The 17466-nt window shown below is 41.5% G+C and overlaps 1 protein-coding gene and 1 long non-coding RNA gene across 5 annotated transcripts; one reads left to right on the top strand and one right to left on the bottom strand.

Annotated features, from left to right (window-relative positions):
- The first annotated feature begins 860 nt into the window (after positions 1–860).
- slc35f4 (solute carrier family 35 member F4) lies at positions 861–14774 on the top strand. 3 transcript variants are annotated; one of them, XM_052086613.1, is made up of 7 exons: positions 861–1400; positions 11877–12177; positions 12841–13060; positions 13143–13268; positions 13354–13546; positions 13947–14036; positions 14533–14774. In XM_052086613.1, the coding sequence occupies exons 1-7, from the start codon at positions 1172–1174 to the stop codon at positions 14772–14774; spliced, it is 1401 nt and encodes a 466-aa protein (XP_051942573.1). In that variant the 5' UTR covers positions 861–1171. The 3 variants fall into 3 exon arrangements, with proteins under 3 accessions (XP_051942573.1, XP_051942574.1, XP_051942575.1); XM_052086614.1 differs by lacking the exon at positions 861–1400 and adding an exon at positions 8965–9084; XM_052086615.1 differs by lacking the exon at positions 861–1400 and having other exon boundaries at positions 11930–12016; positions 12088–12177.
- On the bottom strand, positions 12936–14841 carry LOC127615077 (uncharacterized). Of its 2 annotated transcripts, none has more exons than XR_007966805.1 (3): positions 14708–14841; positions 14528–14621; positions 12936–13068 (listed from the first exon to the last, which is right to left on the bottom strand). It is a non-coding gene; the product is annotated as an uncharacterized LOC127615077 (long non-coding RNA). The 2 variants fall into 2 exon arrangements; XR_007966804.1 differs by having other exon boundaries at positions 14528–14618; positions 14708–14839.
- Between the last annotated feature and the right edge of the window lie 2625 nt (positions 14842–17466).

The raw sequence follows: 17466 nt of genomic DNA, 5'->3' as shown, positions 1-17466 counted from the left end.
CACCTTCATATTTAATCATGAACAAGAAATAGAAACATTGCTAAGATGACACAGAAAAGCGTGAAGTTAACAGACCCCATGGTGAGCACGTCTGCCTCACAGTCTCGAGATGTAGGGTTTGATTCTCGCTCCAGTTTTTGCATGTTTTCTCAGCTACTCCAGTTTCCTCCCACATTCGTAAAACATGCATGCAGGTTAATGGAACACTAGGTATGTCCTGCGATGGGCTGGCAACCAGTACAGGGTGTACCCCGCCTATTGCCTGCAGACAGCTGGGATAGGCTCCAGCACGTCTGTGACCCTTGTGAGAATAAAGTGGTTCAGATAATGGATCCATTCCTCCCTCTAATTTCCAATACACCTATCCTATCCTTATCCAGCCTGAATTGGTTGCAAGCCAATCGCAGGGAACACACAGAAGAACAACAATTAACAATCATACCAATGGACACATTCGAGTGTTCCATTGCCATTCATGTTTTTCAAATGTGGGATTAAACCGGAGTACCCGGAGATAACCCCACACAGGCATGGGGAGATCATGCAAACTAACACTGTGAGACGGTTGTGCTAACCAGTTGGGCACCGTGCCACCCAACCAAATTTCTCATAAACCCAATAAAACGGCTTTCAAGATTATTAAAATTCATTCATTCATTCATCTTCCTAACCGCCTGATCCTCACTAGGGTCGCGGGGGATTATTAAAATAAAATATAAAATATGTGTTTCTCATTTAACCTCCAAATAATTATTAAATTACTATTTTTTTCCCTCAGTCGCTGCGGCACATTTCTCAGATCAGAATTGAATTTCCAGCTACGTCCTTGCAGACAGCACAGTTTTTTGTTGAATCTTTAAGAAATGGCGATGCTTTTGAATGATGGGAAAATAAACATGGAAGGTACAGCATTCATCGAATCAATCACTGTTGATTGCAGCCACTTTTCTTCAGCCATTCTGTTACATTCAAGACATGTGACTGTACTGACACGCCCCCTTGCGGCGCGTGTCTGCCACGCTCTCGTTAGGACAAATTCGCTGCGCGGGCAGGAGCGTAGCAGAGCGTCACCGGAGGAATGTGCTAATTGTTGATGCATCTTGGACTCAGTGCGACTCTCGGATGCTTCATCTGACTACTCGTCCCTTCAACCTTGCACATCCAACTGACCATGACCACTGCCGTGGAAAGCGGCAAGCAGCCTTGCATCGGGCTCGAGCCCCTTGACGGCAAAAACACCCTCCTGCCGGGAAAAGCGACGCCGAGCGGGGGCACGGGTCGCGGCCCCTTCGCGAACGGCGGCCCCAAAGTCACTGACAACGGGGTGCACGACATCGAGGACCGCATCTTGAGGATCACCGGCTACTACGGCTACAACCCGGGCTACTCCAGTCACAGAAGTAAGTGCCACCACACAAAACTAAGTGCACTAACAGATGCAACGATATATTGGGGAATAAAAAGACGAATGGATGGATGTATATACTTTATCATATTACTGTATATTGTTTAAATGCGACGTTATTCCATACTATAGCCTACTGTAATGTGCTGTACTTTATACTATACTAGTGGTATTTATACGACACTATACTATACTATACTATACTATACTATACTATACTATACTATACTATACTATAAACAGCCTAATCATAATTATTTTACTCAACTTTCTGAAATAGGAAATCATATGCCTCTATAAATAATGGGGTATTAGATAGATAGATAGATAGATAGATAGATAGATAGATAGATAGATAGATAGATAGATAGATAGATAGATAGATAGATAGATAGATGTACAGTATGAAAAAAGCAAACATTTAATCTACTGTATTACCGGTACTCATTTTAGAAAGGGAGACAAGCACTATAGTTAGATTCACCTTTCTGTACTGCGGACATGATATGCCGTACTATAATGATTTGTATTAGAAAATGAACAAAATGTCACTGACGGCATCTTCCTATATATTAATTACCGAAAGAAATGGAAGAATACATATTTATTCATTGGCTAACAGCCAAGTATGATGCTTTCAATGCTGTTACTGTATACAGTACTGTATATTAGAAAGAAAGGGAAACACATTACTATATTCAGTTTTCTATACTGTAACATACCATATCATACCATACTGTACTATACTATACAATACCTTCGACACTACACTACGGTGCCTGCTATATGCAGCTCAGATAAATGACCAATGTCACCACTGATAGCTGCTTCGGCATGCATGTTTTATTTAAAATGATTCAGTGTCCAAATAGAGGCGAGGCTCTCTGATGATGCATAGGAATGCTTCATAATCCCTGATTGTCCACATTTTTGATTGGGAGAACACCGGTGGCAAGGTGGGAACTTTTGCTGACACAAACAGAAAGCCGAGAATGTGGGTGAATGTTAAATACATTTTGTTTTTGGAGTGATCTTTAAAAGGTTGATTTTAGTTGTTAGTGAGATTTTAGCAGGCAGTGGGGATTCGTGCAAATACTGTATATCACAAGGTATGCAGATGACAGCATTCTGAAGGAGTGCAGAATGCTTTTTACCTTGCACCACTGGTTGTCTTTTGCCTTTATTACGGATGAGGAGGCGTGTTTCAGAAGCTGAAATGCTTCACGCCACTTGAACCAAAGGATTGAGACTTTGCACGCAAGCTCCCAAACATCTAGCTCTGGCTATTACATAAAACCTCAACGACACATGATTTAAACATCGACAAGTCCTGCCCTCCCAATTTTGGGAAGTTCCACATTTTGGAGGTGTGTTCGTCAGAGGAAATGCAAAGATGCAAATTCAATTAAGAAAATGTTCAAGCTAAGGGTCCTGAAGTTGCTTCTCAACCCCACAATAGATTTTCAGATTGCAGGCAAGATAAAGGAAATGAGACTCGTGCTCATTAACTGTGTCCTGTCTGTTGCAGTCGTCTAATCATGGATGCAATCACGCACTCTCATTTGGAGGCATATCGAGCTGTCCAGGTTGATCCCACGAGAGGGAGCGCTCTTATTAATGAGCAGCAACCTAAACTTTAGATTGGAAACAGACACAACTCCCAAACAATTCCAATCACGTAGATGCTGTTCGTGTGTAAACAATGCAGTGAGTCGTGAGAGATCATCAGGGGGGCTGCAGAAAATAATAAGTAAATCATTTTTAGATAAATGGATACATTTACTGTACTTTCAACAAATAATACATGTACATTTTTGTTCAACGATCTAGGTCAGTGACATGCAACCCGATGCCATAAGTTAAGCGTACATACCCGTTTTTGGATGATATTTTTGTTTAGTGGTGGAGCGTCCGCGCTTCCCTAATGTGCCTTTAATGGGCTCAATAAAAAGTCAGGAAACACTGGTATGAAACATAAGCACATGTTTCAAAACTTGCAGATATTTGGAAATACATCCTGTACTGCGCCATAATTACACAAAAACTTGTGCAATGATCAATACCTGACTTGTTCTTTTACTGTATACACCATTATCAAAGGGTGAAAAAAATGCTTATGTGTTCCCCACCTTCCATAATTAACCCATTTATGCACCAATAATGATATAACATGATGAGCTGTCCACTGTAGTGACCGCTGTTCCAGAAAGGGTTAATGTGGCACCCCTCTTTTAAGTTGAACTGCCGCCTTTGACTGGCCCCTTTTCCCTCTCAATATTCGTCGAGAGGTAAGCATTTTTAGACCTGGAGAAACGTTTGTTTTCATTTACAAGTTGAAGTACTTCAATACATCGCTGAGCCATATATTTTGTGTTAGGGGTGCGCTGTATCAATATAATTGACGAAGAGGACATTGTTTTCTGCTCTTTTCATCAGGTGTGTTGTGTTAGTGTGACCTTTTACTCCTGATGTCTACGGGGCTGGGGGTACGCCGTATCAATATAATTGACTAGGAGAGCATTATTTTCTGCTCTTTTTGCCAGGCTTTGTTATTGAGCCCATTAAACGCAACCAACACAAGAAATCGTGCTATGCCTCATCAATATTCTAAAACACAACACCGTTGGACACCGCCGGTTGCACTCTCCAACGTACTGTATTTATGCTGTACTATCATCGAGCAAGTACTCACATGTTAAATACATAATGACCGAAAAGCCACCGGGAAGTGCAAACAACGCAATCGCCATTTGTTGTTCAATCACACATTTTACAAGTCTAAATGAAATATTTCATCCCTTGTGTCACTTTGAAGGTGGACTAGCGGTATATTGCATATGAAGTGCAGCGGAGTCAAGCAGTGTTATTCACATAGGCGCCGTCTTGCGTTGCATCGTGTAACCGAGGAAGGTGAAGGATGGGATGTCGACTGCGCTGTAATTTCAGGCCTAAGGAGCAGATGTGCATCATAATAACACCCGTTCCAAGCCTACAATAGACCACGCGTCTGCAAGCTGAGGGCTTTATTTGATTTGGGAAACATTTCCAAATTTTCCAATAAAATATGCCATCTGTGCATTCTCCGTCTATTCATCAAGTTGTCGTTTTAGTCAACAGAAGGTATTCCTCAGGGTGTAGTATTTGTATTGTTATTAAACATGCTGTCAAGGTTATAGTGAGAAGCAGTCACCATTAATTAATCATCTACTGTAGGGGCACAAAATGGATTTTCTGAAAAGTGACTTTTTGGAGTGCAAATGAGTATTGCTTACCACAGTGTCAATGAGGATCAGTTCCATCAGACAAAGCGTCATATAAATGGAACACTGGGGCTTATCCCGTCTCGCTTAGGGTGTAATGATATGTTAAGTAAGCTCCTGTTGGCACTTTGTTGTTATCGCCACTTGCCATCTGCGTAGAGCTCGAAATTGCCTCTGAGGGGCTTGTGTACTACATTTTGTGACAAGGTCTTGGCTGTAATACATCATACCGTAATGGTGTTTTCAGGCAAAGTCATTGCAGCTTTTAATAAGAAAGTAGGTAATATCCCAAACTCGGTGCTTATTCCCACTGTCATTGTTTGGCACCTGCTGTTCCACGTGACAATAGCATGCAGTAAATGCCTCTTCAGCATCTCTAGGAAAGCCATTAAAGTGATTTGCTTTGTATCAAGTTTTACAGGGCTAAATTAACAAAGGAGGGCCAACACAGTAGCGAAGGCACACTCCCTGCTGGATGAACAGGCCGAACGCAGGAGAAATGACAGGTACTGCTCAGCAACGCGATTGTCCCGTCACTGCTTTCAAAGCAAGGCCATCCTAATCGACTTCTAACAAAATTAGAATGAGAAACTACTTGTATCGTGTTTGAAAGTGCAGTTGAGGGGCATGGAGAAAGAAGGGGGGGGGGGGATCATTCAATCTTCTTTTTGGAACCAAATTTATAGACAATGTTCACAGAAATATATATTTTTTCCTGCAGCTATTTTCAAGGAAGCCGTTCCCATGCCTTCTCTTGCAGAGCTATTTATAACAAGTCTAATGTCGAGACCGGGATGTAAGCCTTGCCTGAATAAGTGCTGTTAGCCTCCGCAGTCTCTTGGGAATCTGTGAAAACACCCTGCAGGCAATGGGTGCAATGTTTCACCAAGGAACCTTTAGCTGTGCATACCTGTACTCGTGATCCTGTGTATGTTGATGTTCCAAATGTTGATGTATTTCTCGCCAGGTGATTTTGGATAGTCGGCCAGCTTCAACTTCACTGTAATGAAATACTCGAATTAGATGATATAATGGCACGACAGAGTCAAGTTTAGAAATGGTCTTTCTCATTTTACGAGCAGGGGCCTGAGTACTGTGAGCTGCCAAACAATGCCCTTGTGGACTACATGAGTGCCGAGCATCGATAAGCTGCCCTTCAACACCCTCGAATGAAATGAGTTTATGTTTACTCTATTCGTTGCAGAGTGTACATAGGCATAGAGATGAAAGTGGCATGGATGCAAGAAGACATTTGCTCACTTGCTCGTTGAGACAGTTCAATTGTCATGCCCAAGTTCACAAGGCATGCTCAAAAAAGCAATAATCCTTTACTATTGGTGAGACAAAAAATGTATGCATTTGCAGTATTTTCAGATATGTGTCCAAACTAGGCCTCCTTTACAAGAGTTTGGGGCCAGCACTTGGAGAAGCCTAAAATGTGAAAATGTAAACCCTTTAGCAACTAACCTTTTTGATTCATGAAAAAAAATCTAATCTAAATTGTTCTGTTTTTTAGTTCATCACATATAGCTTTAATTCAAACTAAAATATTGATGTATACTCATTCTTCACCAAAGAATGATTTATTGATTTTTATTATTTTTAAAATTCACTGTGAGTTTTTATTTCTGGTCATGACCTAGTTTGAAGCCTCAAGGTTCAAATTATTGCCCTTCCTCTGTGATTGTGTATACAGTATTTTTTTTACTGCTCGTCCTCCAGCTTCTTCCCACGTTCCAAACACTTGCATGTTAAGGTCAGTGAAAACTCTAAACTGTCGACTGTTGTGAGTGCAAATGTTCCCCTGCGATTAACTAGTCGTGAGTGTAGCCTGTCTATATTCAAATCAGCTGTGATAGGCTCCAGCTCAGCTGCGATTCTAATGAGAATAAGCTGTATAGAACACGGATCGATGGATGGTATTGAAATGCACTGTCTGTTATTTTCTTATTCACCACTAGGAGGTCGTCATATTCCATAGTTCAACAATAGTACTTGGAAGGCAAAGTAAGTGATTGCGCACAATTCTGGCAGGGAAAGGACGAGAGGATACCTTCTCTCCATCCTTCATCTACCTTCCTGGTCCTCATTGTGATATTTAGCGACAGAGAGGGTCTAATAAGGCCTTATATGACAGAGAAGTGTGTGGAAATCTAAATGACAAAAGGACTTCATAAAAAAGGATTTCAGTGCGTCAGTAGATGGGGATGCAGCTGTTGCTATGGGGGTTGAGAGGGTAGATGCTTTATTATTTGCTGCTTTGATCTACTTGGTACTCACGATCAGTGTAGTTCTGGCGGTTACAATGGACGGAGAGTTAGTGATTCATGCTAGGTTTCCAAACTAACTAAATGACAAAGTACATGCAATTACGCTATTAAGCAATTACTGCGGTTTAATAAGTTAGCTATACATACTGTCATGCTTCAAAACAGTACAGACATTTTACAGAGCAACTGCTGGTATTTTTCAAACCTACAGTGGCAGTGCCTGTGCTGGAGACCTCACTCTTAATCAGATAGTGATTAGCATCCTGGGCTTTGCTGACTGGATGCTTTTTTTTGCCGTCCCTCTCTGTCTAGCTTTTGTCTCCACTCATCAGCAGGTCTATTTTTAAGTGACCCTCCTCTCACGGGATCCATCCTCCTATCTTCCTCCTACACCAGCGCAAACACTATAGCATCGGCCGAATTTGGGTGGCACATTTATTCATTCAAATGGCTGCAAGGTTCATTAAGCTGAACATTCTTACTTTATGGTTGGGCTCATACGAGATACAATAAATGTGCCCTCGTAGCAGTATATCCGATAAAAATATTACCGGTACATCAGAGTAATGAATGCATCTGTGATAGGGCTTCAAGCAATTAAAATTACCTTGGTTTTGAATTATGGCTCATATTAGCAACATTCAAAACAGTGACTTAATTTGCCTTATTTTACCGGTACTCAAAAATTAAGCAATGTATGCACTTGCACTACCTGCTATAGCTGATTATAGTATGGCAATGGGAAATAAACATACGGTATATCATATTAATGTAGCATTTATGAATGTGTAGATATGCAGCAGTGGGCCTCATCAGTCTGGTGAGTCTGTCAATGAGCTGCCATCTGTATTTCAGTGCTGCCTAGTCGTCGCCAACAGCCAAGCAGTATTGAGAACGCACCTACGGGTACAAATTCACACGCAGGTGCCATACACCTGACATGCAGCCAAATGCAATGTGTGTGTGCGTATGTGTGTGTGTGTGTGTATTTTTTCCCCTTTATTTAGCTGGGTCTCGGCTCGTGCCATGGCTGTGTGTGATATAGAAATTATGTTCTCGACCCTGATTGGAGGGACGGACTGCGCCCACTTGCGTCGGCTTGAATTACTTATGGAAACAGTGATGGACTGACGGATTTGTGTGACAAAATGCCCACCTCTGTATGTGCGTTTAATGGACATGTTGCTGCCAATCACGAGAGGAAGTAAAATGAATAAAATAAAGTTCAGCTATTCATTAAAAAAAAATCTTAAACACCACGGTTCCTCCAGGGTGATCTAGGTCTACCGCTACTATCGAGTGCCATTTTTCATAGAATTGCCAATGCCAACATAAAAAAATGGAATGGTGGCCAAAAACTTGAGCCCAGTAACATGATCGATGCCATTTCTACAGCTCAGTTAGATGATGTTGATGATGTGTACAAACATGCTGATAAAATGTGAAAGCCAAAAAATGTGTAGCAGAAGACAACGAGGGACTGCAGAGAGAAGCCTGCTCAGGTAGAAAGATGGTTGGGAGCATTAGAAGAGAGGAGTTAGCGCAGCATAATTAGCCTGGGCTGCTTGGTTACCATCCAAACAAAGCTGCTGATTTGTGGAGCAAAATAGGAGGGAGGGGTGAAGTGAGTTGATCAGACACAAACGAGATGGGGGTGGCGAGAATGGAGTGAGATGAGGGTAGTGATTGCGCCATGCCACACACACTTAAAGCTTTGTCTCCCTTGGAGACCGTGACAGCGCTGGATCACGGCATGTCATTGCAACAGTAGTTCCACCAGTGCGCTTTGTCACTACCATCCAGACAGATAGAGAGAAGAGCAAGTGTGCAGAGAGGGAGCGGGGCCAGACTAGAGCTCCGGGGGGAAGAGTTGACAGATTTGGGAAGCGGGCAGGCAGAGTCATTGGGGTGGGTGGGGGAATAAGTGAAGAGTGAAAAGAAGGAGAAGAAGGAAAAGAAAAAGAAGAAGCGAAGGAGTAAGGATGCACGGAGCAAGGTGGAAGAGCTGCTGAGCGTGTTCACACATTACTAGACTTTCCAGGGAAGGGCATTGTTTGGGGCCCCAAGTGGAGGATGAAGAAGCACTCAGCCCGAGTGGCTCCTCTCAGCTCCCACAGCACTCAGGTCCTGACCTGTCCTATCTCTGAAGGTAAAGCCAGGTTAACTCTACATGCATGTAAAAAGGTTGTGTCTTTACATGTAGGCTTAGTGAACTGTAGGTTATGGGAAGAAAATCATTGGTTACGTGGTTTTAAGCACATCAAGTTGTTGTCATGTGAAGAATGTACAATAGGTTGATGAGCTGAAGTTGTGCTGATCAAGCAGAAATATGCACCTTGTATCTTCGGAGGGAGATGTGCTGCATGCAGATAGATAGGCAGTGTGCATGGCCCCAGCCTGGATGTAAAAAACAAAAAAATCAACAAAACAAACACATCAGCAAGTTCTGCTCACTTGTCCTTTCTCCCCATTGAGCATTTCTGCTCACAACTCACAAATAAGCAAGCAAACTCATCCCTAAAAGCTTTGAACGTCTTCTAAATCCATTTTCTAATCTGTAGAGCTCACCTTTGTTTGAGAGATTGAAATAAGATACCCTAAATCCCCCTTTCCGTAAGCATCATCAGCATCCCACTTCTCCTTAAGACGACTTATCAAGGTTGCATAGTGCTGCTGACATGACCATGAGCTCCGGTGGGAGTCTATCCATCAATGTCACGATAAAACACACACCAGTTGGGTTGGAGTAGCAGAGTGCATCACACTGGCAATATGAATATGAGCTCCATTAAAAATAAGCCATTAATGAATGTTACTGTTCTATGCAGCACTTAGGAGCTGCTTGCTGAGATAGAATCAGGCAAGTGTTTGGAATGACCTTATTTGCCATCACGAGCGTAAATATGGCTGACTCTGGACTCCTCATTTGTTGACGTATGTTAAAATAGTATTTTTCCAGACTGTATGCACCACTGTTGGAACTTCGGAAACAGGAATATTTGTGAGCAATAACACAGCCTCATGGAGAGCAGAATGTTGGCCATGTGAGCTGCTTCTCCGGGGCAGGGGAATAGTAGAGTTTTAATATCACCGCGTGTTGGCTGCAGATCAGCCTGGAGTGGCTTTTATACCTTACGACTGAAGCGCCTGCAACCAACACTAAAGGCTCTAGGATTTCTCTGTAATGTCAAACACAAACACTTTTTGCTTGGAGGATGGAAAAAAGCAGACAAGAATGGAGCTGATGTACTCTTGCAGAATGACGGCAGGCAGAAATGGAATGAGAGCAAATCCCTTTCACAAATTCCCTAAAATCTGTAAATTTGCATGTTGTATATCAGTGATGGGCTATTGGCGGCGCGGGGCGGCCTGTGCCCACACTCTGAGTGGCCTCTTAAATTAAATAAATTAATATGTTTTGATTTGGATGATAAACCATTGATTCATGTTCTGAGCCATTACCGTGAAAACAGTGAGATAGCTTGTTAGATAACAATACTCAAGAAGGATTAAGGAGGATTAAGCTCAGGAAATGGGAGAATGTTCCCAAATTCACACTTTTAAATTGATGATAAACATTCATATTCAAAATCTTTGCAGTACACAGATGTGGAAAATAAATTAGTATCAATGTATACTTCAATGGCAAAACCAAAATTTGAATTTGAACGTGGACATTGAACTTTATTTGAAATATGACAGTTTACACTTTTGCACACTTGAAAAATGATGGGTTGAAATAATCATAAGCTGAAAGCTGTTAAAATCTGGTCACATTCAACCCAAAAAAAAGGCCTCACTGTTACAATACTTTTGGTTGAAACTGTAGCTCTCCTCAGTTGCTCTGTCATAAATTTAAAAGGCAATATTGTCACACAAGTAAACATGTTTGTGATGCAGGGCTTAGAAACACATTTATTTGTGTCTATCAAAAGCAGAGGCATGGCTGCTCAAGTTGACTGTTGGTGACTTAACTAACCCTAATTTAGTCATAGTGGCCCTAAATGTGGTTTGGTGACACTGATGGGTCATTAAATATTCCATTGTGCATTTATTGATGACAAAGGTTCCACACCATCATTATTAGTTGACTTGATAAACACAGTCAAAGAAAGAGTTATTGACCAGCAATCCATTTTCATTCAACTCGAGGGTGGCTGTGCCGTACTCCTACTGCTCGACTTTTTATCGATTAAAAAGAAAAAGTCCATCGATGCAATAATGAACACTGAGATGCTGTGCTGTGCTAAAAGGGAGATACTTGCAGGCACGTGCCACATGCTGAGCTAGCAGAGAGAGCTTGGGCAGCGCATGCCATCCTTGATTTCCTGCTCTGGTGTAATTTGATGACTGCATGCTGTTAAAGTTAAAAGAATGTCCCTAAATGTGTCTGTCGGTCAGCCATGTAAACAAGCCACTGTACCTGTCTACAGTCTTTTTATTTAATTTCAACTGATTGTAACGTCTAATTGTGAAATTCAACAACTCTGTTTATTTTGAAACGAAATCACACACCAGCAGGCATTCATGACCATGTCAATGTGAAAGAGTATGAAAACAATGCTGGGGCAGGGCTACTGCTGTTTTTCATTTTTCTTCTTTGTGCTTCCGCTATTTTTATTTTTAGTCTTCGTGATGGGTTCGCTTTGGCCTGGGGAGTCAAGTTCAGCATTCGCTTCAATGATATGTGGCGCCATTTAGCGTCGTGAATGGGTATAAAGTCTAGCCCCTAATATAAGACGACATCCACTTTTCTTATGTCTTATTTTAATGCAAAAAACACCGTCTTATATTTGGGCCAATACGGTATTGATGGGTACATGTTTTCATGTAGCGTAGCATGAGTCCCTTGTATTTTTGGTTTCAAGTTTCTCGTAGGAGTGGCAAGTTGCTTGTGTGACATTCTGACACACAAAAAAAACCTGTTTGTTTTTCCATTAGGAGAGGATGGTTTGGAGTCTCAGGCTGAGACGCCTGGTAGTGAGGCAAGTGTGGAGAGCCAGTCGTACCAGACATGCACTAGCACAGTGCTGAAGGTGCTTGGTGGCTTGCTCATGGTGCTGTGCATCTCCTCCTCCTGGGTGGGTACCACTCAGGTGGTCAAGCTGACCTTCCAGTCATTCTCCTGTCCTTTCTTCATATCCTGGTTCAGCAGCAACTGGAATATGCTCTTCTTTCCAATTTATTACTCTGGACATGTGGTGACCACAAGGGAGAAGCAGACACCTATTCAAAAATTTAGGTAAGGCGTTTTTCCATCAATCCATTGTCGATACTGATTATCTTGGTTGCAGCTGATTTTAGGTGAAAGACGCACTGCATCCTGGATTGGTCACCAGTCAATCACAGGAGCATATATATATATAGACAGACAACCCTTCACATTCACAGTTATTGAGGAGGAAATTAATTGCTGCCTGCACAAACAAGAGTGTCCCAAGACACCATCAGTGACCCAAATAATACATAATTTTAAGAAATAATTTTGGGGGAAAAAAGTCTGTACACCATTGGTTGGGTTTGATGGATTTTCATCCAGTGACACATTCATAATGGACCTGTGGCTGACTGTGTATCATTCCAGAACATAGTCCACCATTGGCCTGAGTCAGCTGGATAAGGTTACAGCCCCTTTAGTGACCTTGACAAAAATAAAAGACGAAAAGAGATCGATCGATGGATGAAAATACACTACATGAGGGGTCAGCAACATGGCCCCCAAAGACCACATGAGTAGCCTACGGGCCTGTTCTAAAAATAGTTCACCAGTGATGGGACAGTGTGATTTTCTAAAACAAAAATGTTGTAGAAATGATCATTTAAAATGTGAACACTAGCATAGTTTGTGTGTGTGTGTGTGTGTGTAGTTTGACAAGGCCATAAGAGATACTGTGTCTTTTGACAGAGAGTGCAGTAAGCTGTTTGGCGACGAAGGGATGACTCTGAAGCTTTTTGTGAAGCGAACAGCACCTTTCTCCATTCTGTGGACGCTGACCAACTATTTGTATCTCTTGGCCTTGAAGAAGCTGACCGCCACTGATGTCTCCGCTCTTTACTGTTGCCACAAAGCCTTCGTTTTTCTCTTGTCCTGGATTGTCCTCAAGGACCGCTTCATGGGTGTCCGGGTATGTATCTTATTAATTCTGAAGGATAAAGAGATGAAGATAGCAGGAGGACTGCTGTCTCATTAACGGACATATTGTTTAGATTGTTGCTGCCATCATGGCCATCACAGGAATCGTCATGATGGCATATGCGGACGGTTTCCATGGTGATTCCTTTGTGGGTGTGGCACTGGCTGTGGGCTCAGCCTCCACTTCAGCTCTTTATAAAGTGAGACAACAAACCACATGAATATATGAAGTAATCGGTCCAAGCAACTGATGTTAACCAAATCGTTTGTCTTCTCACCATCTAGGTGCTATTCAAGATGTTCCTGGGAAGTGCCAACTTTGGCGAAGTTGCTCATTTCCTTTCCACCATGGGTTTCTTCAACCTCATCTTTATCTCCTGTGTGCCCCTCATCCTCTATCTGACCAAAGTAGAGCAATGGGGCTCCCTCTCCTCACTGCCCTGGGGTTACTTGTGTGGCCTGGCAGGATTATGGCTAGGTGAAAATGCAAAAAAAATACTTCTAGCATTAGGGGGGTGCAATGACACCATTTGCTTTAGTCTACATTCATGATTGAGTCGGCATGAAGTTGTTCAAATTGTCCTAAACTAAAATAAAAAAATGCACACATGCAGATGTGCGCAATTTCAGTCTTAACCGTTTAGGTATAGTGTGTAAAATGTAGTGCCATTGAGTTGCTCGAAGTGTGTGCTTCAGTCCAGTGCCCAAGAGCGACACTTCGCAAATTTGTCACCTATTTTTTTCAGCAGAGGAACAAGCATAATATCATCCCAAACAAGCATAATGTAATCCCAAACGACTCGTATTCCCTCAAGTGGCGGAAATAAATAAATCCGCTTGAAATGTCCACTTTGATCATTCGATTGTATGTTTTACAGTGTTCAACATTCTGGTTCACGTCGGTGTTGTCCTGACGTACCCCATTCTCATCTCCATAGGAACTCTACTCAGTGTACCAGGAAATGCAGGTGAACTTTCTTTATCAAATATTGCCCTTGGTTTATTTGACACTCCGTTCCAAATTATTATACATAATTCATGTTAAATGAACATGTAAGTTTTGATTTTTCTGGGGCAGTTTGTGCGCATTTTTTCTATTTAGACCACTGATTCGATCTTAGAAAGTTTTGATTATTAGTTTCCCAAATTAGCTTGATTAAATGAAAATGACAGATGGCAGTTTTATGCAGTTGAAACCACTGTCACTCGCATGAGGTTGTACATGGCAACATGAAATGGCCGTAGACCAGTTCTTAGCTTTAACCGTGGTGGACCATGTGAAGGTCAGTGCAGGTTGCATTAAAGTGTCAGCCTGCAGAGCACAAAGACACAGCGATTGCGTTTACCGATGATCCACATTTTCTTCTCTCATATCAGTACAGACACTTTTTAAAATTAATCTTAACTTTTTTTTTTGTGTTTATCTACCCTGACCCACTGCCCCTCTTTGGTTCCTTACTGTAGCTGTAGATGTCCTGAAACACCAGGTGATCTTCAGCTTGGTGCGCCTTGCGGCCACGTGCATCATCTGCTTGGGTTTCTTGCTGTTGCTGCTTCCAGAAGAGTGGGACTCGGTCACCTTGCGCTTCTTGGCCACCATTGCAGACAAGAAGTCAGAGGATCACGCCGAAGAGCTTACGGAGTCCAGCTTGCACACGAGAAGCCGTAGTCGAGCCAACGGCGCCGTCTCCCTTCCCTTAGCATAACGTAGTCAGATTCCACTGTGAGCTTCTTTCCTCCACTGCCCACCCAAGGAGGGGAGACTGGAACACATGACGGAAACGATCTGCAAGACATGGCAGAGTATCAAGATTGTGTTAGTCAAGGATGCATCAGATGCACCTGGCTCACTGCAAGAGGGATATTTATGAGTTTCACCAATGAAAAAGGTGGGGGGTGTTATTTACATTAATGATAAATCTGCCACACTCAGTGGCAGTCCCTCACCTGTGGACTGACCAATGCCCTGCTCGACTCTCCAAAATGTATTCTGTGAATATAAATCCTGGCAGGGACAGTTTGGCTATAGAAAGATATGTTTTATTTATTTATTTATTTTGAGAGGAATAATACATTTCAAATCTTACTGATGTGCATTATATATAAGAGACTAACAGTTATCAGTACTTGTATAAGTATTTCCTTTTGTTTGTTTTTCATATGCCTTTTAAAAAACCTGCTCACGCCACTCACTGAATCACACAGCAAATGAACCACTTTTATTTAAATGATTTAAAACTCTGAATGTCATGGTTTCCCACTTCTTCAGACTACTAGGATCCAGGATGAATGCCTGGAAAAAGAATGCATTATTTCTGATTTCGAGAAAACATTAAAAAAAAACACACATTGTAAACAGATACAAAGAAATTGCTCAATTTTGAAACATTGCGTTCAAGATTCATAAAAATGAGCCATATATTTTTTTAAACAGTTTAAAACGAATAGAAATTATTAATTTGCTCAGGCTATGGCTCTGTCAGAGTGAGCAGGATGTCTCTCTTTGAGAAACTCAGATGTGTGGACAGAGTCAAGAATCATTCTGATATGATATTGTTGAATGAATACGTTGCTTTTTTTGTTTTATTTTATTTTTTTAAACCATCAGCCAATTCCAGAGAGTCGAATTCAGGACTTTGAGGGTCATTCAGAGGTGTTAAAATACTGTGGCGTGATTTTTTGGAAAGCATTTATAGAATTTACGTTTGCATTCATCTGAATACAGCAAGAAAGAGTGTACCAGAGCATTAATGAGCAGAAATAGAATAACTTTTTTGTAGGTTACTATTTGAAGCACAAACAGTGAAGGAGATTGAGATGATTGCGCTGCACTGCAATTCATCACCTTCCACAATCACGCACCATCTGGGATAATATGTGCATGCTATCGAGCAATAGAAACAAAAAAAAAAGCCTAGGGGGACTGTTAAACTACTGTGCATATGATTGGCATGTCTCACACACACAACACACACATACACAAGTCGACATTACAGTGCTGCTATGGTTTCTGGAGCACAGTGAGTGAGCCGAGACCTCTAATAAAGGGTTTACTGAGATGACATTTAAACACTTGCAACTTAATAAGATGAAATAATACAGGAATCCAAATCGAATGTAACCCAGTTGTATTTCCTGTATTGCCAAGAGAAGAGAAGTTGCTATTTTTTAATGCACCCCCCCCCCCCCCCCCAAGGTCTGCCAAAAACATCAAGTTCTCTCAACCATTTGCCATGAAATACACATGGACCTGTGGGGAAGGTTTCTATAGAAACATCTTCGCAATAAGAATTGGTAGAACAAAAGCATGGCTGGGACGGTACACACTTATTTGATGTTTCTTTCTTTTTTGTTGCTAAGATACTCAAGTGCTCTTTTCAAACAACATGCCAATCAAGCAAAGACAGCATTCATTTTCTTCTCTTAGCAATGATAATTCACAAAAGGGTTCATTCTCCAATTTCAAGGCACACAACAGAATGAATCAGGTAACAAAGTAGAGGACCTGCTGATATCTACAAAACGAATAATTCATTTTGAATTAGCCGGAATATGCCCTGAAGAAGTTGAGACGGTATCTGGGGCTACCTGTCCTGTCAGATTCAATTGATATGGAAGTAGAGTGGAAAGTAAGCTGCTCTACAGACCATGAACACACAGTAGCGACTTAACTTTAACTTTAGTAGCGACTAAACTAGCTCAGGCAACGGGAATTGTTCTCAAATTCACATTTTAATTGATGGCGAACCTTAATAATCAAAATCTTTTACGTACCTGTACATGGGTACAGTGGCCCGCATAGCCGAGTTTGCCTTGGGCCCCCAAACTATACTGCTGCTAATCACTAGCTCACTGTGCGCCCCAAAGCTATTTTCTTAGTGCAAGGGAATCATTAAACACGTACTATATTACTAATTTTAAATCAATTGAGGATTGTACCTTCTCTACATTTACATTTTGGATTGATATTTCAACAGCACTATGGTGCGGATGTGATAACCGGTCGACCACCATGCCACCTTCATGAAACGAACATAACTTCATTGTTCGAAGAAGCAGAAAAAGAAACCCTAATGGCACTCATTACATTTTGTAATTAAATCTAACAACGTTTGTCATACAAAAAAAGCAATTTAATAGATTACACAGCAGGAACGTCATTACCATAGCGTTAGTCAGATTAATTGGAGTTGCAGCACCCTCTGTAGGCTAATGTTAGATACAGCTGAAAAAAATGAGCGCTCATTTTATTTATATCTAACGGAAGTCATATAAAGTATTACAAGATATTATATCAGCAATATCACACAATTCCGAGTTTGTGATATTTGAGTCCAGAAATTGTTTTTCAGGATTTGTAGAAGCAGACTGTTCTCCAAATGTTCGGGAAATAAAGGA

Source organism: Hippocampus zosterae, chromosome 14 (genome assembly GCF_025434085.1).
Source record: "Hippocampus zosterae strain Florida chromosome 14, ASM2543408v3, whole genome shotgun sequence".
In the NCBI taxonomy this organism is placed as follows: Eukaryota; Metazoa; Chordata; class Actinopteri; order Syngnathiformes; family Syngnathidae; genus Hippocampus; species Hippocampus zosterae.
Note: the sequence above shows the minus strand (reverse complement) of the source record. Positions and strands in the feature narration are given on the sequence as shown.